Genomic DNA, 18698 nt, shown 5'->3' with positions numbered 1-18698 from the left:
AGAGGACACTGAATCAAACAGCCTACCAGATGATACAAAGTGCTCATTGAAACAATTCAGCATTTCAGTTGTCATATATAGCAACAGAGTCCTTCAAAACACATAACGGTAATTCATTAACATTACTGTTACCAGACAGACTTAATATTATGTGGTATTTGTGCGTAGATTGATGAGGGGGAAAAAACAATTTAATCAATTTTAGAATAAGGCTGTAACGTAACAAAATGTAGAAAATGTTTGTTCTTAACGGACTTGCGTAGTTAAATAAAGGTAAAAAGATAGCTAACACAACGTGCCATTGGATGGTTGCTGATAATGGGCCACGGTACGCCTCTAGATATTTCAAAAAAATAAAATTTATTTTTTTTAAATAAAATCAGCCGTTTCCAGCTACAATAGTCATTAACAATGTCTACACTGTATTTCTGATCAATTTGATGTTATTTTAATGGACAAAAAAAATCTGCTTATCTTAAAAAAAACAAGGACATTTCTAAGTGACCCCAAACTTTTGAATGGTAGTGACCCCAAACTTTTGAACGGTAGTGTACACACTTATTTCAGCTCATGAAAATGGGACCACCTTTACCTGTTGCATTTATAATTTTGTTCAGTATACATATTAAGTGCGTATGTCAACATTGTAAAAATGACCAGTGTTCAATATCTCTTCATACATGGGGCAGCAGTCTAAGTTGCCAGGCAGAGTACCATGCGGTGGCTGGCTAGTAATAGCTGTTCAACAGTCTGATGGCCTGGAGATCAAAGCTGTTTTCTAGTTTCTCGGTCACGGCGTTGATACACCTGTACTGTCTCTGTCTGCTAAATAGTAGCATGGTGAACAGGCCGTGGCTCAGGTCCTTGATGATCTTATTGGCCTTCCTATGACACCAGGTGCTGTAGCTGTCCTGGAGGGCAGGCAGTTTACCCCCCGTGATCCGTTGGGCAGACCGGAAGACCCTCTGTAGAGTCATGCGCTTGTGGGCGGTGTAGTTTGCGTACCAGGTGGCAGCCCTACAGAATGCTATTGATGGTGCATCTGTAGAAGTTTGCAATATCGAATCGGAGTATATAGAATCGTGAGAATCACAATACATATCGTATTGGCACAATATTGTATCGTGAGGTCCCTGGCAATTCCCAGCCCTAGCACTGTAAACACACTGAGTGACACCACCTTTAACACTAGTCCCCATCCAGTCTAAGAGCACTGGACTCCTCTGGAGGACCACTCTTCAACCTCATCTGCATTTAGGCCTAATATGCAATAATTTATGCATCTCCTACAAATTAGTTAGTATCCCTGGGCAAACTAGGCAAAATAGGGCAAACTCAGAAGAATGCTCACCTAACAGGTCCACTGATCCCTGCCCCGAGCTTCTGTGTCCAGTTAATGTTGTACTCTTCCAATATGGAGGTCTCCTAAGAGAGGGAGAGGAGGACAAACACAAGAGATAGATATTGGAAAAATGTCACACACTAAACAAGTGTAGGCAGCACCATCCCTGTTCACAGTTAATATTGGCTAATCCCTCTTTTGCTAGGTCAAGCTCCTGTTGTGTTGACACTTGGACCGAATTGTAACGCATAACAATTACTCAAGGCTTTTCTTGGACCAGAGATGACCTATCCCTTACCTCTGGGCTCTGCTTCCACCATTTCTATCCTATGGCTAGCTAGGGCATATTTGACAAACAGCAAGGGAAGAGTTGTTTTTAAAAGCCTAAATGCTTAGGGTAAACTCAATTGCCACTTGAAGCATTTTCTTTTCAGTCTAGTGGACCATTCTGGCCCTTGAAGCTTTTGGTGTGCAGTCTGACTCAAGCTGTGTTCCAATTCTCAAAAACCCACCCTCTCTCCCATCCTTAGCACATTCTAACCCAGCTGTGTGAGCAGGGGCCACTTGGATAAGATATTATGGCTGATATGGATGCCCAATGACACACTAAGTGTAGTGGAGAAGAGCAGGGGAGACTAGGCCAGGCAGCTGAGGGGTTGTCTGCGGGTTATTAGAGGTCCACACTGGGAGGCTGGCTGGGTAACATTTAAGACAAACCTGGAGAGAGGAAAAGGGGTTCACACTTCACAGGGCGGTACATAGCCTTAATACATTAAAGTGTTTCCAGCTAAATGCATCTGGTAGGCTAATTAGTCTATAATACCCTAGCCCAAATTTAGGAACCTTTTAAAATTATTTCGAAAATGGATTCCAAGTAGAGGAAACATGTCCGTGCAAAGCCAGACCAAAACATAGCATCTAAAATCTGGATTTCATATTTTCTTGTTCACTGCTCGGCAATGCAAACGGCACCTCTCCAATCAGAACCTTCTACCTTGTCAGCTAGAGGATTTTAACTTGCAACCTTTCGGTTACTAGTCCAACGCTCTAACCACTAGCCTACCCTGCCGCCCCGAGCTACACCAAACCCTGCCCCCAACTACACCAAACCCTGCCCCCAACACTCAAGGAGAGAGCAGTTGCTCGATCACTCTGCATGGTCAGATGGATGCATAATTGTTGGTGACATGCTGCTTTCCACAAGCATTCTATAATTACACTATTTCTTTGTGTATCTTACTGTCTGCAAACTACTGTTTGCTAGTTTGTCTTAGCAAGGTGTTGCTAAAATAATTTGTTAGCTGCTTTCTAAGTGTACTAAGAGTCAGAGCAAACTTAGTTATCTAATACCGCCTACTACCAGTGCTGACGTAGGCCTAGATAAGCATGTTTGTGTAACAGTATCGAATCAGATAGGAATAAGGATGAATATATTGGCTAGCTAGCTACATGAAGTATGCAAACATGTAACGTAACACCTAATTAGGGTCACCTGGAAACACTGACAAACTTTGGTTCCTATTCTGTCATTTTTATCCAAGATGGCGTAGCAGTCAGACGCCTTTGTCCTCGTCTTGTCCCGTGTATCTTTTTATATTTTTCTTAACCTCAACTTCAACATACTCTCCTGCAATTCGCCTCACCCAATGTGGTATGAATCTGCTATTTTCTTTACTTTTGAACCGGAACCCCCAACAGAAGCTAGCCAACTAACTAGCTACTAGCTAGTAGTCAGCTAGCGGTCATCAGCTAACCTTTAGCCCGGACAACTCTTGCCAGTCTGCACAGCGCGACTCAAACCAGAGCAAATCAGACTTGTTTTTCTCCATATCTCCGGATTCCTACCGCAAGCTCTGAACCTTTTCACCTGGATCATCACAGCTAGCTAGATGCTATCCGAGTGGCCACTCCTGGCTAACGTCTCTGTCCCAAAGCAAGAACCAATTAGCCTGGAGCTAGCCTTTGCTAGGCCCATCTCCCGGAAAGCCGAAGAGGTCCATCAGCCACTCCTTGGGCTACAATACCTATTTTGCCAATTGGCCTGGACCCCCTTCACTGCCGACACTGAGCTCCGCCGATGCATCACGTCTGGACCACAGACGTAATCTGCCCGAGGGGGGTTTTCAACTGGCCCCTCCATCATGACGTCCCCTGAATGCCCATCTGCTAGCCGCGGCCCGCTAGCTGTCTAGAGCATATCGGACTGTTAGCTGAAGAGGCCCATCTGACAAATTCTTTGGCCACTATACCTATTTTGTCAATTAGCCTGGACCCTTTTACCACACGGAGCCCTGCTGATCCATCACGACTACTCTGCCGACGTAACAGCACGAGGGGGCTACAACAGACTTCTTCCGTCGCGACGTCCCTCTAAGGACCTTGTGCTAGCTTGCTAGCCCCGTCCCGCTAGCTGTCTGAATCGCCGTGCCCGCCGAGCTACTCACTGGACCCCTATGATCACTCGGCTACGCATGCCTCTCCCTAATGTCAATATGCCTTGACCATTACTGTTTTGGTTAGTGATTGCCTTATTTCACTGTAGAGCCTCTAGCCCTGCACAATACGCCTTAGCTACGCCCTTTAGTTCCAAACGTGGTGACCTCACCTGGTTTAAATTAATGTTTCTAGAGACAATATCTCTCTCATCGTCACTCAATGCACAGGTTTACCTCCACTGTATTCACCTCCTACCAAACCTTTGTGTGTACATTATGCCTTGAATCTATTCTACCATGCACAGAAACCTGCTCCGTTTACTCTCTGTTCCGAATGTACTAGACGACCAGTTCTTATATCCTTTAGCTGTACCCTTATCCTACTTCTCGTCTGTTCCGCTGGTGGTGTAGAGGTTAATCCAGGCCCTTCAGTGGCTAGCTCCACTCCCATTCCCCAGCTCTCATTTGTTGACTTTTGTAACCATAAGAGCCTTGGTTTCATGCATGTTAACATTAGAAGCCTCCTCCCTAAGTTTGTTTCATTCACTGCTTTAGCACTCTCTGCCAACCCGGATGTCCTAGCCGTGTCTGAATCCTGGCTTGGGAAGACCAAAAACCCTGAAATTTCCATCCCTAACTATAACATTTTCTGACAAGATAGAACTGCCAAAGGGGGCAGAGTTGCAATCTACTGCAGAGAGAACCTGCAGAGTTCTGTCTTACTATCCAGGTCTGTGCCCAAACAATTTGAGCTTCTTTTAAAAATCCACCTTTCCAGAAACAAGTCTCTCACTGCTGCCGCTTGCTATAGACCACCTTCTGCCCCCAGCTGTGCCCTGGACACCATATGTGAATTGATTGCCCCCCCCCCCCCCCCATCTATCTTCAGAGCTTGTGCTGTTATGTGACCTAAACTGGGACATGCTTAACACCCCGGCCATCCCACAATCTAAGCTTGATGCCCTCAATCTCACAGAAATGATCAATGCACCTACCAGGTACAACCCCAAATCTATAAACACGGGCACCCTCATAGATATCATCCTAACCAACCTGCCCTCTAAATACACCTCTGCTGTCTTCAACCAGGATCTCAGCGATCACTGCCTCATTGCCTGCGTCCGTAATGGTTATGCGGTCAAAAGACCACCCCTCATCACTGTCAAACGCTCCCAAAAACATTTCAGTGAGCAGGCCTTTCTAATCGACCAGGCCAGGGTATCCTGGAAGGATATTGACCTCATTCCGTCAGTAGAGGTTGCCTGGTAATTCTTTAAAAGTGCTTTCCTTACCATCTTGAATAAGCATGCCCCATTCCAAAAATGTAGAACCAGGAATAGACATAGGCCTTGGTTCACTCCAGACCTGTCTGCCCTTGACCAGCACAAAAACATCCTGTGGCGTTCTGCATTAGCATCGAATAGCCCCAATGATATGCAACTTTTCAGGGAAGTTAGGAACCAATATACACAGGCAGTTAGGAAAGCTAAGGCTAGCTTTTTTAAACAGAAATTTGCATCCTGCAGTAAACTCCAAAAAGTTCTGGGACACTAAAGTCCATGGAGAATAATTGCACCTCATCCCAGCTATCCCCTGCTCTGAGGCTAGGACACACTGTTACAACCGACAAATCCACTATAATTGAGAATTTCAATAAGCATTTCTCTACGGCTGGCCATGCTTTCCACCTGGCTACCCCTACCCCGGTCAACTGCCCGGCACCCTCCACAGCAACCCGCCCAAGCCCCCACCATTTCTCCTTCACCCATATCCAGATAGCTGATGTTCTGAAAGAGCTACAAAATCTGGACCCCCTACTAATCAGCCGGGCTAGACAATCTGGACAATCTTTCTAAAATGATCTGCAGAAATTGTTGCAACCCCTATTATTAGCCTGTTCAACCTCTCTTTTGTATCGTCTGAGATTCCCAAAGATTGGAAAGCTGCCGCGGTCATCCCCCTCTTCAAAGGGGGAGACACTCTAGACCCAAACTGCTGCAGACCTATATCTATCCTACCCTGCATCTCTAAGGTCTTCGAAAGTCAAGTAAACAAACAGATTACTGACCATTTTGAATCACATCGTACCTTCTCCGCTATGCAATCTGGTTTCCGAGCTGGTCATGGGTGCACCTCAGCCACGCTCAAGGTCCTTAACGATATCATAACCGCCATCGATAAGAGACATTACTGTGCAGCTGTATTCATCGAGCTGGCCAAGGCTTTCGAATCTGTCAATCACCACATTCTTATTGGCAGACTCAACAGCCTTGGTTTCTCAAATGATTGCCTCGCCTGGTTCACCAACTACTCCTCTGATAAAGCTCAGTGTGTCAAATCAAAGGGCCTGTTGTCCGGACCTCTGGCAGTCTCTATGGGGGTGCCACAGGGTTCAATTTCTGTATACATCAATGATGTCGCTCTTGCTGCTGGTGATTCTCTAATCCACCTCTACGGAGACGACACCATTCTGTATACTTCTGGCCCTTCTTTGGACACTGTGTTAACTAACCTCCAGACGAGCTTCAATGCCATACTCTCCTTCCGTGGCCTCCAACTGCTCTTAAACGGAAATAAAACTAAATGCATGCTATTCAACCGTTCATTGCCCGCACATCCAGCATCACTACTCTGGACGGCTCTGACTTAGAATACGTGGATAACTACAAATACCTAGGTGTCTGGCTAGACTGTAAACTCTCCTTCCAGACTCACATTAAGCATCTCCAATCAAAAATTAAATCTAGAATCGGCTTCCTATTTCGCAAACAAAGCTTCCTTCACTCATGCTGCCAAACATACCCTTGTAAAACTGACTATGCTACCGATCCTTGACTTCGGCGATGTCATCTATAAAATAGCCTCCAACACTCTACTCAGCAAACTGGATGCAGTCTATCACAGTGCCATCCGTTTTGTCACCAAAGCCCCATATAATACCCACCACTGCGACCTGTACGCTCTTGTTGGCTCGCCCTTGCTTTATACTCGTCGCCAAACCCACTGGCTACAGGTTATCTACAAGTCTCTGCTAGGTAAAGCCCCACCCTATCTCAGCTTGCTGGTCACCATAGCAGCACCCACTCGTAGCACACGCTCCAGCAGGTATATTTCACTGGTCACCCCTAAAGCCAATTTCTCCTTTGGTCGCCTTTCCTTCCAGTTCTCTGCTGCTAATGACTGGAACAAACTCATATCTCCCTCACTAACTTTAAGCGACAGTTGTCACTGCACCTGTACATAGCCCATCTGTAAATAGCCCAACTACCTCATCCCCATACTGTTATTTATTTTGCTCCTTTGCACCCCAATATCTCTAGTTGCACATGTATCTTCTGCACATCTATCACTCCAGTGTTTAATTGCTATAATGTAATTATTTCGCCTCCATTGCCTATTATTGCCTTACCTCCCTTATCCTACCTCATTTGCACACACTGTATACAAACTTTCTATTGTATTATTGACTGTTTGTTTATTCCATGTGTAACTCTGTGTTGTTTGTGTTGCACTGCTTTATCTTGGCCAGGTCGCAGTTGTAAATGAGAACTTGTTCTCAACTAGCCTACCTGGTTAAATAAAGATGAAATATATATTTTTTTAATTAATTCCTCACTGCTGCCCGTTATAATCCAACTACAGAATTATATTATATTCAATGATTCAAACAGTTCAATTAACTGATAATTTTAACTAATAATATGTACAGTGTGGAAATTATAATAAAAGTGCAGCAAATGCAGAAATAGATAAAAACGGTTTTGTTTTGAGTTGGACAGTATAAATAGAAAAAAAACATATTGAAATCCCTTATAATTTATGTGTTGCCACCTTAGGGTCATGAACTACCCGAAGGCATATTTAGAACTTATTTTATTCAAAAACATTTTAAAAAAACATTAAAAAAACATAAAACTTGATTATATTTGTGATGCTTGACACGCTTAAAGTCCCGCCTTTCCCATCTCATTGGTTTTTACCAATGATGAACTGACGTCCACACTCCAGTCCAGTTGGTAGCGGTAATGTACCTTAAAGTTGGTTGCCAACCTCCATATAAAAGTCCAAAGAAGAAGAAGCCTGAGGGAGGAGAGATTACTAGAAAAACTCAGTTTAACCTTTTATCTGTGGATTCATTGTCGGAATCGCATGCATGTTGATTTTGTCCATCCACACCAGACGTGATCAGGATGCACAGGTTGAAATCCGTTTTGTTACCAAAGCCCCATATGCTACCCACCATTGCAACCTGTATGCTCTCATTGGCTGGCCCTCGCTACATATTCGTCGCCAAACCCACTGGATCCAGGTCATCTACAAGTCTTTGCTAGGTAAAGCCCCGCCTTATCTCAGATCACAGCAACACCCACCCGTAGCATGCGCTCCAGCAGGTATATTTCACTGGTCATCCTCAAAGCCAACACTTCCTTTGGCCGCCTTTCCTTCCAGTTCTCTGCTGCCAATGATTTGAAAGAATTGCAAAAATCACTGAAGCTGGAGTCTTGTATCTCCATCTCTAACTTTCAGCATCAGCTGTCAGAGTAGGGCACTGTACCTATACTAGAGGTCGACTGACTATGATTTTTCAACGCTGATACCGATTATTGGAGGATCAAAAAAGCTGATTAATCGGACATTTAAAAAAAAAAATGTATTTGTAATAATGACAATTACAACAATACTGAATGAACACTTATTTTAACTTAATATAATACATCAATAAAATCAACTTAGCCTCAAGTAAATAATGAAACGTTCAATTTGGTTTAAATAATGCAAAAACAAAGTGTTGGAGAAGAAAGTAAAAGTGCAATATGTGTTATGTAAGAAAGCTAACGTTTCAGTTCCTTGCTCAGAATATGAGAACATATGAAAGCTGGTGGTTCCTTTTAACATGAGTCTTCAATATTCCCAGGTAAAAAGTTTTAGGTTGTAGTTATTATAGGACTATTTCCCTCTATACCATCTGTATTTCATTAACCTTTGACTATTGGATGTTCTTATAGGCACTTTAGTATTGCCAGTGTAACAGTATAGCTTCCGTCCTTCTCCTCGTATTCAACGACAATTAGAGCGCGCTAACTAGCTAGCCATTTCACTTCGGTTACACAAGCCTCATCTCGGGAGTTGATAGGCTTGAAGTCATAAACAGCGCAATGCTTGACGCACAACGAAGAGCTGCTGTCAAAACGCACAAAAGTGCTGTTTGAATGAATGTTTACGTGCCTGCTTCTGCCTACCACCGCTCAGTCAGATACTTAGATACTTGTATGCTCAGTGAGATTATATTATATATATATTATTATTTGTTTATGTGTAACTGTTGTTGTTTCTGTCACACTGCTTTACTTTATCTTGGCCAGGTCGCAGTTGCAAATGAGAACTTGCTCTCAAATGGCCTGCCTGGTTAAATAAAGGTGAAATAAAATAAAATAAAAAGACGATAGTCATTCAAAAACCATTATTATTAATGGTTATTAATATTATATTATTAATTATTATTAATTATTATTAATTATTATTAATTATTATTAATTATTAATTATTAATATTATTATTATTATTATTATTATTAATTAATTATTAATTAATTATTATTAATTATTAATAATTATTAATTATTATTATTATTAAACTATTATTGCAGGCATATTATTATTGTTATTGTGGACACCCCTTGAAATTAGCGGATTCGGCTATTTCTGCAAATTCCGTTGCTGACATGTGTATAAATTTGAGCACACCGCCATGCAATCTCCATAGACAAACATTGGCAGTAGAATAGCCTTACTGAAGAGCTCAGTGACTTTCAACACGGCACTATCATAGGAAAACTACCTTTCCAACAAGTCAATGTCAAATTTCTGCCATGCAGTGCTGTACAGAAATCCAGCCTAAAACCCCAAACAGCAAGCAATGCAGGCTAGGAAAAACTCCCTAAAAAGGCCATGAGGGGTGGCCAGTCCTCTTCTGGCTGTGCCGGGTGGAGATTATAACAGAACATGGCCAAGATGTTCAAATGTTCATAAATGACCAGCATGGTCAAATAATAATAATCACAGTAGTTGTCGAGGGTGCAACAGGTCAGAACCTCAGGAGTAAATGTCAGTTTGCTTTTCATAGCTGATCATTGAGAGTATCTCTACCGCTCCTGCTGTCTCTAGGGAGTTGAAAACAGCAGGTCTGGGACAAATAGCACGTCCGGTGAACAGGTCAGGGTTCCATAGCCGCAGGCAGAACAGTTGAAACTGGAGCAGCAGCACGGCCAGGTGGACTGGGGACAGCAAAAGTCATGACGCATTTTGCAGCATCATACAGGGATGATCTCTGTATTTTTAAGTTACATATCTTCAAAACTAGATTGCAGATTTGATCCAAATATTTTGGGACTATGTCAACTATGGACTAATACTTTTGGGTGGAGTGTTCCTTTAAGTTGAAAACCAAACCAGGAAAGTTTCATGTGAGATGAAAGAAAAAGTAAACTTTCCAAAACATGTCAGATGTGTAATTTGAAAAGAGTATGTTATGCATGAAACATTTCTTCTAAACAACAATATCATACCATGAGGAACGAAATGTGTCTGCAATAGAAATAAACAACGGACATTAGTCTTTGAAGTACAATCTGACTCTTATCAAGTGACATTCCAATGCATTATGTAGTGACAGGAGGAATTGATAAGTTACATATCCGGATATTATTCCTGACGATAAATCGTATCATATCATTTTGACAATATCCTATTATTTTTGCGCTAGCTACCTGCACCAAAACTTCTGTATTTTTCCTTAATAGCTGGTTCTAAATGTTCTTTTTAAATATGGAGCCAATTTGTTTTCAACACTTATTTCCATGTCTGATAAACTCGTTCTCTCATGCCTCTATTGTCCTTCTGCAGCAATATGTTTGGAACCTCGAATCGCAATACATATAGCTATAATCGTGAGAATCGCAATCCATATCTTATCGGCACCTAAATATCTTGAGGTCCCTGGCAACTCCCAGCCCTAGCCTTATGACAACAATTGCAGCACATCCAACATGCAAACAATTGTTCTGTATTCAAATGTATCAACATTACAGTACCTTGATGAATTTGTCTGCGTTGTTATCCTCCGACATGATGTTCCACTGTGGTAGAATAACTTTAAATGATTTCTTTCCGTTTACAATCAGAACAAAGGGGGTGTCCTTTAACAGTAATGTTAATGTTAAATAGCTAATGTTTTCCCTGCCGGGAACAAGCTACTGGTGACAGGCCAACGCCATGGATGACGCTTGATGTTCGGTCAAAAAAAGCCAGTTGAATGCGTTTACTTTGGTAACCCGACTTGAAGACACCCAGCCGGAGAGAGATGCCTCATGCCAGTTCGTCTCACAAACTACAGTGCCTCCAACCTCTTCCGATCGTCCTGACTTGGCTGTATCGACCATGTAGAGCGACAAATTCCCAACTGGTTGTATGTAAAGTCGAAAGGTGGACGGGCTCTAATAGGCGAGCTCACCACTTTTGGTGGGGTGCTGAATGGGGGACAAAGAGTTGGTTATTTTTAGCCAGCATCGAGTGCTATGCTTGAGCACTTAGCTACTGTACTTGCCTAGCTACAGCAGTAGCAAGATAGCCACAGGACACGCACCGGTCTAATGAGCTGCTTAACTAGCGTGACCCTTCGTCTCGGGGTTCGTTACTGTTAAATGCAAGCAAACTGGCTAGGTGAAATGCGTTGTTGAGAGACCTCATGTGAACATGAAGCGGGGGGAGGTTCGCCGAGTACCAAAACTCGTCGACGCTAACTTAATTAGCTCGCTAAAAGAACCTGGCTTGCTAGCAAACCGTCCCAACCATTATTTGCCAGCAAGTGTAAAAGTGAATAGTCATCCAGGTTATATATCACTTAGCTAAACGATAATAAAGATGAATCGTATAGTGACTTAAACCCTAGCAAACTAGCTACGGTTCTTGTCAAAGGAAAAATTGTGTCTTAACTAAACAAGGACGGCCTATAACGAAAGCCTGATGAAAATTATACATATTTGAAGACATTACATTTCAAAATATTTGAGGATTGTCATCACGAAACCTTTCAATATCATAGTAAAATATATTAGTCGCATATATACCCGGTTCACTTATCACATTTGCGCCGTTTTTGTGAAAACAGGCAGGAAAAAGACAGACATTTGTTGGGCCTTGGGGTCCATCCTGTTCAATTCGAGAACAAAGAGGCCGTGCTCTATCTCTGGCGGTGTTTGAAAGGATCAAAACCGTAATGTATCAAGGGTAAAATGTGACTGTTCCTGACCTACAAATAATAACGAGTAGTTATTTATGATGCAGTGTTATTTGTTGGTCAGTCAGTTGGCAGTCGCCTGTACTGTCGGCAGTAATGACGTCAAACAAGACCAGATGTTGAGTGTTGGGCACATTCGTTGCCCAGGCGTTTCTGACGCATACCAGATCCTACAACGCCTGAATAGGTATTTTAGGCATAAAGAAGTTTAAGGAAAACATCAACTCAAATAGTTTATTTTGTGATGACCACCCAGAAACAGTGTTGCATCTTTTTTTGGCATTGTATTTATGTAAGAAAACTGTGGCAAGACATCAGTAGATTTATAATTGAACACATTTATGAAGATCTTACACTATTGTGGAGATATGTACTTCTTGGATTCTTTACCTACGATAGAAATAAGCTGAAACATTTTTATGTAATTCATTTAATTATTTTGGCCAAATTTCATATTCACAAATGTAAATGTACAATTACCTTACAAAAATAAATTGAACTGTATTTTAAGACAATTAAATACTCTACTAACAAAAAAAAGCTGTTGAAATAATAAGTGTATGTATGTAACCCCTAGCACTGTATATTATTAATATATACTTCTGTTCCCACATGTACTTCCTGTATTGATTTATTGTTAATAAAAAAAAGGTAAGGTTTTTACGCATCAGCTAACCACATCACATTGTAATGAAACAGTCTCGAACCCTCGACCTTCTAGCCCGAAGTCCAGTGCGCTATCGACTGTGCCTCAAAAGCATGCTCAAGTGGAGGAGTCGATATCCGCGCTCATAAACCCAGGGTCAATAAAATATGTTAGAGAATTCTGTCAGTAAATTACCCAGTTGATAATGTGCTATGCAACCTATGGGCGCATTCCTCTGCCCAGGCGTTGCTGATGCATGCAAGATCGTACAACGACTGGATAGGTATTTTACTTATCAGCTTATGTTACAGCAATCTGTCAGTCAATGACGTGGCACTCAACCATTGGTTGATACATACAATGTCTTTATTTTATTTAACCTTTATTTAACTAGGCAAGTCAGTTATGAACAAATATATTATTTACAATGACAGCCTACCAAATGGCAAAAGGCCTCCTGCGGGGACGGGGGCCTGGGATTTAAAAAATAAATGCAATATAAATATAGGAAAAAACACATCACAACAAGAGAGACACAACACTACATAAAGAGGGACGGACCTAAGACATCAACATAAGGCAGCAACACAACATGACAACAACATGGCAGCAACACAACATGGTAGCAGCACCAAAACATTGCACAAACAAAGGTTAAGAAGGTAGAGACAACAATACATCATACAAAGCAGCCACAACTAAAGTAAGAGTGTACATGATTTAGTCTTTGACCTAGGGCTGGGCAATATGGCCAAAATATCGTATCACATTTTTGACGGTTTGACAGTATTTTATGTTTTTGAATAATAAAAGTTCTAAATTACCCTAGGGTGGCAACAAATACATTATAAGTGATTTCAGTGGGGCTTTATACATTCTGATTGAACAGAATAAAACAATATAACTTCAACTAAAAGTAATTTGCTGCATTTTCATCAATTTCTGCATTTACTACACTTTTGTTATCATCTCCACATTGTGCCATATAGAGCTGACTGGTAAATATGGGCAAACAATCTAGGCTTAGTTTATTGGTGAACTGTTTGAATCATGGAAATAGAAAGATTATTATAATTCAATAGTTGGAATATAGTGGGCAGCACTTTGAATATATTGTTTGAAATTACAAATTAATAAGCCAGGGAGGAATTATGGGTTCAGTGGTTCAGCCTAATAGTTCGGTTCTAGGCAGTCTTGTATCTATTCCAATTCAAGCCAACCCCATGGTATTTTCTAATAGCTACCTGCTGAGCATGGCATGTTCTTGAAAAAGAAACTGTCTGATCTGAAATCCCACAGCTGCAGCTTTGGGGAAAATAATTTGCATTGTATCTTTCTTCTGTACCAACATGGACATTCTGGTTATAACTGAATCTTGGTTAAAGGAGTCTATGCCGGACTCTGGTGTGTCTCTGACTGATTATAATGTTTATAGTATGACAAAGTTGGCATAAAGAGCCATTTAAATGTTTCTGTATCCATTACCACCTCTGAGCTAAATCTAACTCAGCTGATAACTAAACCAACTCGCTCCAACTTTCAACACCCTAACAAATCTACTCTTTTAGATATTATTCTAACAAATGCTCCTCATAATTGTACAGCCAATGGGATATTTGCTAATGAATTCAGTGACCATTGTCCCGTTTCCTGCATAAGAGGTGTTTAGATACCTAAATCTCACTCATGCAGTGTTACAAATAGACATTTTTTTATTTTAATGAGCAATATTTTGTGTCTGAGCTGGGGTTGAGTGTCTGGTGAACCATCACTGACTCTGATCAGGCCCCTAATTGTTTCCCAATTTAATTTGTTGCAGATAAACATGTTCTGTACAAAAAAATCCTTGGTTTACGCATTGTCTTAAATTAAAGGAAATAAATGTTGCGTGGGTTAAGACTGTCTGATTGGCAGTCTTTCAGACAATGAGAAATAGATTTCTATCTCTGGTTAGAAAAGCAAAATCAACATATTTCTTGAATTCAGCTAACTTCTGCAAAGTGGTCAAATCTTTTAAACAAAACTGCACCCCCTCGTTGCTGCTTTTAATAACCATTTGGCTTCAGCTGGCCAAAAATGTGTGGTGCTTTTAATAACCAAATCCAATATCCAAACAATTGTTCTGTGTTCAAATGAATCATCCATAACTTGATTAATTTGATTAATTTATCCTCCGACATGATGTTCTACTATGGTCGAAATTTGTGGTGCTTTTAATTACCATTTTGCTTCAGCTGGCCACAAATGTGTGGTGATTTACGATCAAAACCGCAATATATCATGGGTATATTGTGACTGACTGATCTACAAATAAAAATGATTCGTTATTTATGATGCAAGGTGATTTGTAGATCAGTCAGTCGGCAGTCATCTGCAGTCATTTTGATGGTATTGAACACGGCCACTCTTTTAACCTGCAATGTTAATTCTCCTAACCTGCTGCTTAAGTTCTCCTAACCGCCCACAGAAAAGTAATTTCTGTATTGATGTAATTTCTGCATGAAAAGGGTTTCCCTCGTCTACCATAGTGCCCTTCGAATAGCTGCGGGAAGTAGGGGTGATGAGGGTGCTGTAGGAAATGCAATAAAACATTAATTTTTTTTCCTTCTTCACAAAAGTAGTGCAGAGAAATCCTTGTTGAATGCCTGCTCCAGCGTGCTCAGGACCTCAGACTGGGGCGAAGGTTGACCTTCTAACAGGACAACGACCCTAGCACACAGCCAAGACAACGCAAGAGTGGCTTCCGGACAAGTCTGAAATTCCTTGAGTGGCCCAGCCAGAGCCCGGACTTGAACCCGATCAAACATCTCCGGAGAGACCTGAAGAGCTGTGCAGCGACACTTCCCATCCAACCTGACAGCTTGAGATGATCTGCAGAGAAGAATGGGAGAAACTCTCCAAATGTGACCCATTTCAGGAAACTAGGCATATGTTGCAAGTCATGACTTCACAGGAGAGCCATTTGAACGTAAACAATTTTTTAAAATGCGAATAAAGTTGTTAAATTACGAGCCTAGTTGGTATAGCATGAGAAAAAGGCTGAGATAATGAGTGGGGTGGACCTGCCGAGAGATGAGTTTCAGATTGGTCTGCGGTGTAGCATATTGTGTCTATAAAATGAGCTGCTTGATATGCATAGATAATCCTTTATACTAAAACAAATTAATAAGATATAACATTAGCCATGGAGAACTGCAAATATGTTGCTATTGCTCTCAATAACATTGCTGTCCTGATTTTATCAGGCGCTATCGACAAAGGTCAGTGGGAAAAAGGACTACTTTCTGAAGGACGATAGTGCCAAGCTGACTTTCTCTGACTCTGAAAATGAATCAGACGATGAGGAAACCCCTGATTTAGGTAAAAACATATTTGGTGAACTTTAGCTAATGTTAACGTGACGTGTTAGCAGTTGATGTTATTATTCAATAACACAGACCCCAGGGCAAATCAGGGGGAGGAAAATAGGTTTATTCAAAGAGAACAAATCATGCAGGGTGGTAGATGATAGATGTTCATGCTCCCCTGTCCTTGGTGATCATCTCCTCAGTGATTCTCTCCACCGAACAAAGGGATAGGATGTAGTTTTATAACTCAGCCCTAGCCTGTGGTTGACAATTACAATTTCTTGTCTCTGACCCATTGATATTACAGAAAAACAACTATTTCCATTGACTTCTTGTCCTCTTGACTCTGCTCTCGTACTCTGCTTTGTGTATTTATCTTGGAAATATTCTTACACTCCCCCTAGACCATTTAAAATATATATATACTTAAAATGTATTTTTAGAAAACAATAAAAAACATGAAAAAATAGACAGTATAAAAAACATTAGCAGTAAGCATAAAATCATTCACATTAAACACCTTGCAATTTCTATAAAAATCTTGATGTTACAATAAGAAATAGATTTCCAACAAAGTTAAAGAAAACAAGTATTAACAGGTGTAATGATTATGTCCCTTACGATTCCTACCACATTCTGTATTTGGTAGGAAACTCACACAAAAAAATAATTGTCTACAAGACAATAATATTCAATCACCCTATTGGCAAGGTAATCATTCACCAAGTCCTTTAAAAGTGGCCAGCTCTTACACACTGGTATCTGTCCCACATAGATAACTATTAGAAATTATGTTATGACAGTCTGCCGCTAGTGAGGAATTCTTCTTTCGTTCCACTGATTGATAAGGACTTCTACTGAACACTTCATCGGTGATCTTGTATCATTTCAAGAACAGTCCTTGGATCAAGGGATATTGCTTCAGACAGTAGATTCTCATAACCTGTAATTAATTAAACAAAAAAGTAAAAGTAACATGTCCTGCTTTCAAGAGAAATAGATATTTCACATATATTTCCCTAATTACACGTCCCGATATTTAAGGAAAACGTTGGACATTTCACCTAGATCCCTAATATGATGACAGTAGTGTACCACATAGAAGCTTATCAGGTTCTGATCATCTTACTATGCTTCTGCACCCGAGATTGGCCCCTGATTGCTAATCAATCACTTCTTTCCAACGGATGACTCTTAATAAACCCATCAGAGACCTCCAGCCTACACTTCTCTACTTTAAAAGGGTTCTTAATATCACTAGACAGGGAATTAAAATATTTTTCATGCTCACATCCGAAGGAGCTGTCCCGCCCTTTTCCAGAGTGATTTTCTCACTTAACAATGGCATTATATTAACTTCAAGTTGTATAATATATATCTGTGTTTCTATATTTATTTAACCCCAATATATTAGGTTCCGGCCATGGCGCCGGGCTGAACGCCGTGCCTGGACTAGGCACCGGCGCAGAGGCCTCCGGCCCTGGAGCTGAGTTGGACGCCGTACCTGGACTAGGCACCGGCGCAGAAGAAGGCTCCGGACATGGAGCTTGACTGGACATCGTGCCTGGACTGGCCACCGGCACAGAGTAAGGCTCCTGCCCTGAAGCGGGACTGGACACCATCCCTGTACTGGGCATCGGCACAGAGGAAGGCTCCGGCCTTGGAGCGGGACTGGACGCCGTGTCTAGACTGGGCATCGGTGCAGAGGAAGGCCATGGAGCAGGACTGGACACCTTGCCTGGATGACCCGCTCTTCCACTATCCGCTGCTCCGTCTGTGGCCGCGGTCCCCGGCATCGTCGCTGTCCTTCCACCTTCCTTGGTGTCTCCTTCCAAGGAAGGGTCTCACAACCTCCCATCTTCCCAGGTCCAAAACTCCTTTACCTCCATCACATGCTGCTTGGTCCTTTGTTGGTGGAATATTCTGTCACGATCATCATAACGAGCAGACCAAGGTGCAGCATGAGTATAGTTCCACATATTTTTAACCTGTCTGGGATATCCGGGACGGTAGCATCCCGCCCCGCCAACAGCCAATGAAAGTGCAGGGCGCCAAATTCAAAACAACAAAAATCTCATAATTAAAATTCCTCAAGCATACAAGTGTTTTACACAATTTTAAAGATAACATTCTCGTTAATCCAGCCACAGTATCTGATTTCAAAAAGGCTTTACAGCGAAAGCACCACAAACGATTATGTTAGGTCACCACCAGGTCACAGAAAAACACAGCCATTTTTCCAGCCAAAGAGTGGAGTCACAAAAAGCAGAAATATAGATAAATGAATCACTAACCTTTGATGATCTTCATCAGATGACACTCATAGGACTTCATGTTACACAATACATGTATGTTTTGTTCGATAAATTGCATATTTATATCCAAAAATCTCATTTTACATTGGCTTGTTATGTTCAGTAGTTTCAAAACATGCAGTGATTTTGCAGAGCCACATCAATTCACAGAAATACTCATAATAAACATTGATAAAACTATTATACATGGAAATGTAGATAAACTTCTCCTTAATGCAACGGCTGTGTCAGATTTAAAAAAACTTTACGGAAAAAGCAAACCATGCAATAATCTGAGTACGGCGCTCAGAGTCCAAACCAGCCAAAAAGATATCCGCC

The 18698-nt window shown here is 41.4% G+C and overlaps 1 protein-coding gene across 4 annotated transcripts in view; it reads right to left on the bottom strand.

Annotated features, from left to right (window-relative positions):
• LOC110535681 (MAP kinase-activated protein kinase 5) overlaps window positions 1–12176 on the bottom strand; it is a 36247-nt gene extending 24071 nt beyond the window's left edge. For 2 of the 4 annotated variants that reach the window (XM_021620846.3, XM_090189126.1), the window contains exons 1-2: window positions 10868–12176; window positions 1352–1425 (exon numbers count right to left, since the gene is read on the bottom strand). In XM_021620846.3, the coding sequence (XP_021476521.1) occupies window positions 1352–1425; window positions 10868–10903 (110 nt within the window). In that variant the 5' untranslated portion in view covers window positions 10904–12176. The remainder of the gene's footprint in view (window positions 1–1351; window positions 1426–10867) is intronic. The other 2 variants (XM_021620842.3, XM_090189125.1) reach the window with 2 other exon arrangements.
• Between the last annotated feature and the right edge of the window lie 6522 nt (window positions 12177–18698).

Source organism: Oncorhynchus mykiss, chromosome 11 (assembly GCF_057628025.1).
Source record: "Oncorhynchus mykiss isolate SJ-2025 chromosome 11, ASM5762802v1, whole genome shotgun sequence".
NCBI lineage: Eukaryota > Metazoa > Chordata > Actinopteri > Salmoniformes > Salmonidae > Oncorhynchus > Oncorhynchus mykiss.
Note: the sequence above shows the minus strand (reverse complement) of the source record. Positions and strands in the feature narration are given on the sequence as shown.